Source organism: Scyliorhinus torazame, chromosome 1 (genome assembly GCF_047496885.1).
Source record: "Scyliorhinus torazame isolate Kashiwa2021f chromosome 1, sScyTor2.1, whole genome shotgun sequence".
Taxonomy (NCBI): Eukaryota; Metazoa; Chordata; class Chondrichthyes; order Carcharhiniformes; family Scyliorhinidae; genus Scyliorhinus; species Scyliorhinus torazame.
The window spans coordinates 184,015,929-184,021,928 of record NC_092707.1 but is presented as its reverse complement, the minus strand read 5'-3'; the positions used below and the strand labels follow the sequence as shown (position 1 = coordinate 184,021,928).

Genomic DNA, 6,000 nt, shown 5'->3' with positions numbered 1-6,000 from the left:
TATTTTAAATTTAAGAATCACTGTCCCAACATTTTCAAAAATAGTGCCTTCTGTAAATTCATCAATTTTGGGACCCCCTCCCCTTCAGTTATGCTAACAATTGAAAGTGGAATGCTCTACCCTTTTATGATCAAATTACAATGCAGCTGTACATGTCAGAAGATACTGCTGCCTCATTCAACTACAATGAACCACTGTTCCTTGCAATTTAAATTCCTATGGTATTTAAAACATTGCCACATCTGGGTATAGTAATGAATAAATCATTCGCCGACAAAACCAAGAGTAAGGTACCTTAATGATTTTCCTGCCGCAAAATCTCTCTCAATACTTGTTAAAAGGGGCATTCCGGTAATCTCATTTCCACTACTGTAGACTTAATATGTTTACACAAGTTACAGTATTCCCACAGACACATTTTCTATTGAAAGGACTGGCAGGATTTTTACAGTCCCCGCAAGACAAACATATTATATCTTTCCCTTTAATTACTAAGGAAGACTTTCTACATTTATTTTGACATACACCAGCCAAGACCAATCAAACCATCAGAGACATCCAAGCAGTAACAAATACGAATGCTGTAGATTTAAAAAAAAAAGAATTTTTATTCAGGTAACATAAATATTCACTTATTTTTGTTCATTTATTGTAAGTTGAATTAAAGTTTGATTAAAACTTTAAAAAGGCTCATAAATGACAGCAGCTGAATCCTGTAGTTCTTACTGATAAATATTTCATCAAAGGGGAATAGAAGTGTAAAAAAAAAAATGATCTACAACAATGATCAGTCTTTTACCTTTTAAAAGGACTTTTTTTTTAAAACTAAAAGGTAACACTGTGCTAAAACAAAAACATTCCTCCATGATTCCGGATACTCAGGCTTTTCAACTGGGATTTCAGGACGTTGTTCCTGGTCTTTTCCACAAATTCGGCCTGCCTGAAAATCCTCTCCACAAAAAAAAAAATTGACAGTATCCCTTTAAAATGTACCTACAGCACTGTAATATTATCTGAACAAAGTTGAATTATGGAAAAATGCATTGATTATAAAATAACAGTCACTTACTTACGGCCATCAAAAGTCTTGATGCTTTTCAATGGTTAGAAAAGAACTGCTGGTTCTATTTGGAATGAACTATACCATCTTGCAATGCGGACAGGTTTACTTAAAACCTGATCACAAGATGACCATTCATTTATTGGGTGATAACATTCAAGAATTGCTCATAAATTTGTAACACATGTCAAAAAGTCTGAAAACCAAACCAGGTTATTCTTTCCCCAACCCTTCATCTCATCCTTTTTACCAACTGAAAATTTTCAGAAAATGTAAGTAACTTTCATTGACTCACCCTCAGATTTACAAGATCTGGGGGTGGGCAGGGGGCATACTGCAACATTGAAGATAACCACTTGCAGTTGGATGAGATGACGCAATAGGCTTGAAACACTATCCTTTTATCACTGGGAGTTGGATTTGATCACAACCAGGGTAATGGTATGAATGCCTCCTTTTTCCTGTCGGTTATGGTGGCTTGTAAAAAAAATGAATTCAGGCAGGCACAACCCAGTGCAAGCTCTCAGCATGACAGTGCTCAGAATTCAGCACAAGTTAACACTAAATTAGTACTGTCACAATGATTGGAAATGGAATATTTACATTGTGCATTAGGGATGCTTTTATAGATAGTGGTTAAGGCACATTGTTGGGATGGTGGAGTTTCACCCTGTATCTTAACCAATAGTTTACCCAAACTGGAGACAGAATAATGCTGCCACTTGGTGCAAAATAGTGGAAAGATTTTCGGTTTCTCAGTTTAAGCCTTCTGCCAAGAAGTTCGCTGGAAAAAGACAAACACAAGCAATAGGCAAATCCAGAAGAAAGCCTATCCATTAAGGAAGAGATTTTCCTATCATTACGATTAATGGATGAAAAGTCATGGGAATGGACAATTTCCAAATAGCTGCTGTCGGGGGGTGCTGAAATGGAAAATCTCCCCAAATCAGTCTGCTTCCCCAGGTGTTAGAGTGGCTGTTATTGAAAATAAATTGAACACGGCCTCTGAATAAAACGACACAAGTTTGACTGCCAAATGCTTTCTAATTCCAAATGGAAACTTAAAAGTAAATTCAGTGATTCTGAGCTCTCATCATTAAGCCATGCTCGAAGGAAATGAGAATCGGAGATTGGGCTACAGCATTGCAGTAGTCCAACTGGAGTTCTGTTTAACATAGCTCGTTGTTGGGACAGTAAATGAATTTACCTGACAGGCCATTAGCCAAATGTGTATCCTCAGAAAGGGACAGAGAAAATTATAAAAATAAGTAACTTCTCTTTCCATCTTCTACTTGTATTTTTCAGTCCAGAAGCAGGTGTACTGCCTGGTCATTGCCTGGGCTGGTGAATTGTAAGTAAATGGTACACCTTCGTTAATAGAATAAAGCAGAAAGGATATTATGACTAAGTTCTTCCCCTCTTAATGGGGAAAAAAACCTCAAAGCGTCGAATTTGCATGTACAAAATGTCATGAAACAGAACTCAAAACGGAAGATAGTGTATTAACTACTTTCAAGTTCCCCATTGTATATGCAAATTGGGAACAGTGCGTTTCTCGGCTAATGTAGAGGTAAAAGGTACTTTCACACAAACGCCTGTTTACTACAATGCAAACTGTATTATATAACAAGGAGTACATTGGGTTTTTCTACAAATGTAATGAGTTTGCAGTATGTAAAGTCTGACCAGGCTTCACATAAGCAATTATTTTATACACAGTAAAGATATAAATGTAATTAAAATGTATGTACAAAAACATCAGCAAGAACCTAAACTTATAACAACATCCTTTTAGCTGCCCATCACCTTCAAAATATACAAATTTATACTCATGTGTACACCTACACCTAAACTTACAGCACACGGATCTCCTCTAAATGAAATGTGAGCACAGAACATTTTAACAAGGGGTTAGTAGATGCATTTCAATGCTATTTTTCTTAAAACAAAAATTTCACAGTTAACAGCAATCTAGGAACTAAACGTTGTGTTTTCATTCATAGGTGTTAACATTTAAATGGCGAAATACTGTCTATATGACCTTCAATGGCTGCAATATTCTAAAGTGGTAGTATTGCCATTTAAATACTTCTTGGCGTGCTTCTTGCGCCCTTACCCCACCCACCCCTTTTCCCCACTCTCCCTAAAAATGAATTTGTTGCACATTGGTTTTCACAATGAAAATCCAGTGAATTAGCATGGGGTAAAAACAAATCCACATCACTTGTCTTTAACAAAAAAATATTTAAACCGCAATTGTTTAAAAGCACCAAGATTTCCTGTCAATTTAATTATCAACATCAATTTGTTTTGACCAGTGTGTTTATCAACCCTCCCTTTCCTGTCCCCAATTCAATCCAGAGGAAGAGTATGCTATATTCCTAGCAGTCTGTTACTCTTCACGGGTACATGCATTCTAAAATTCAGTGCTTAAAAATTGATAAAAATCTAGTTCATTCAAACGGAGCTTCCTCTTCAGCATCCTCGTGATTGACCTTTGCAAGCTCCTCATAAACCTCCCTCACCATGAGGATACGGGTTAACATGGCATCCAGAATGGCAGGGTCAGTTGGTAAGGTGGAATACCACATGGGGCTGTCAGGCACACACGAGCGTTCTGGCTGAAGGTAGAAAACGTCACTTCTTGACTTCACACTCTCAGAACTATGGAAAGGTTAAAAAAGAAAGTCTGGTTAGAAGTAATGACTAGGAATTATTAATCATAAAGGACTATTAATTTTTACATTGATCAAATGGAATGCCAATATGTGAGCATTGACGCAAAAGCAAAATACTGCAGACGCTGGAAATAGGAGATAAAAACTTAAGTGCTAGAAATACGCAACAGGTCTGGCAGCATCGGTGGAGAATTAAACAGAGATAGCATTTTAGGTCAATGACCTTTCATCAGAACTGAAAATAGAGATGTAACTAGTTTTAAATACGAAAGCATGGAAGTGGGGGAAGAATAAAAAGGAATGTTTGTGACAGAGTGGAAGGCAGGAGAGATGAAATGACAAATGTAACAGCATGCAAAGCAAAAAGAAATAGTAATGGAACAAGAAACAAAAGATGGACCTGGAAGAGGTGTAAATGTGAATAATAAAACACTAAAGATAAAAAAAACCAGCAGAGGTCACAATCTAAAATTGCTCAATTCAAGTGTTGAATCGAAGGATGTAAAGTGCCTGAAATAAGTGCCTTAAGCTATCGTTATGCTTCATTGGGACAGTGCAGGAACCAGAGTGCAGAGAAGTTACAGTGTGAGTGGGACAGAGAATTAAACGACAGGTGGCCGCAAACTCAGGGTCATGCTTGTAGATCAGAGCAATCATTCAATCTGCACCCGATCGCCCATTATCCACCATATGTTCGCCTTCTCCCACAGTTGACACTTCCTCATTCCTGGTGTCTTTCATTCTCCCAATTCCTTTCACATTAGTCGTGTGTGTTCTGACCTTGCAACATTCCACAAAAATGCATTCAATATGTTTTCCTTTTTGCTCAACAAAAAGCTCCAACCAGACCACTGTAGTTGTCAAAGTTACTCTGTCCATTTTATTTCCTGTAGTTCTGTTATCATTTCACTTCCTTCCAAGAACCATGGTGGGGTTCCTTTGTCCTTACTTTCCAACCCACAGCTTCCACTTTCAAAAGAGAACCGTCACCATTCCCGCTACCACCATACACATCTCCCCCTCTCCCTTCAGCATTCCAAAAGTCTCATTCCCTCCACAAAACTCTTGTCAACCCCTCAATCACCTATTGTAGATTCCGATAGAAGAAGAGGAGTTGTAACACCTCTAATTTCACCTCTTCCATGCTCGTAATCCAAGGCTGCAAACACTCCATGGTGGAACAATCACTTATTTGATCGTTCTTTAATTTAGTACCAGCTAACGTTGCGTCTCCTCTACATTCAGGAGGCAAAACACATATGTCCCAAATGCTTTTTAAACAGTATAGTTTCCAAGCGCAAATTTTTTTTGTTTCTTGGTTTCATTTTTTGATTTTGAATGGCAGCTATGGTAAATAATCTGCGATTACGATTTACACCGCATTGCAAACCATCTTTTCCTTCTGTACTTATTCCATTACTATTCTATTTTGCTTTGTGCTATCATTCCTTTTGTCATTTAATCTCCCCTGCCTTCCACCTTTCCAGACCTTCCGCTCTTATTATTTCCTCCTTCCTTTGCCTCTGAACTAATCTGTTACAGCTCTAAACATTTTCCAGTTGAAGAAAAGTAGTCAACCTGAAACGGCAATGGTTTCTTGCTCTCTACAGAGACCTGCCTGACCTGCTTAGTGTTTCAAGCATTTTGTTTCTGTTGTAAACATTAAATGTGCTGCATTTTGTGTACTGTTAATTTCATCTTTCAAGACTGATTTTACAAGCAGATTGATGGCATACCATTTAGACAGGTAGAATTCGAAGAGGCGCACTGGACATCTGAGTGGATTATCCGTGTTTTCGGCTATTTCCATTGCACCTTCTTCTTCCTCATCACTCCGCTTCCTTTTTCCAAACTGTAACTTATCTACATCAGAAACACAAATGAGCAAATACAGCATTTATCTCCTCTGTCCATGTGGCATCATCGTACTGGGTTTAGACTTACATCCTGTTCTTCTCAGCCTGTTTCTAACAGACCACAATCTTTTGTTTCTAACAGACCACAATCTGTCAGGATCTCCTCCACAATAGTCCTCAACACCGGGGTCCCGCAAGGGTGTGTGCTCAGCCCACTACTGTACTCCCTATATACACTCACGACTGTGCGGCAAGATACAACTCCAATTCAATCTATAAGTTTGCAAATGATACAACTGTCTCAAACAATGACGAACCAGACTACAGAAGGGAGATAGATCACTGGTTGCATGGTGTACCGAAAACAACCTCTTACTAAATGTTGGAAAAACCAAGGAACTATTGA

At 38.2% G+C, this 6,000-nt stretch overlaps 1 protein-coding gene across 5 annotated transcripts in view; it reads right to left on the bottom strand.

Moving 5' to 3' along the window:
* Positions 1-588: 588 nt before the first annotated feature.
* The window catches only part of LOC140418151 (zinc finger MYM-type protein 4-like), a 397,827-nt gene continuing 392,415 nt past the window's right edge, over positions 589-6,000 (bottom strand). For 3 of the 5 annotated variants that reach the window (XM_072501573.1, XM_072501589.1, XM_072501581.1), the window contains exons 30-31: positions 5,475-5,601; positions 589-3,724 (exon numbers count right to left, since the gene is read on the bottom strand). In XM_072501573.1, coding sequence (XP_072357674.1) covers positions 3,514-3,724; positions 5,475-5,601 — 338 coding nt within the window. In that variant the 3' untranslated portion in view covers positions 589-3,513. The remainder of the gene's footprint in view (positions 3,725-5,474; positions 5,602-6,000) is intronic. The other 2 variants (XM_072501592.1, XM_072501593.1) reach the window with 1 other exon arrangement.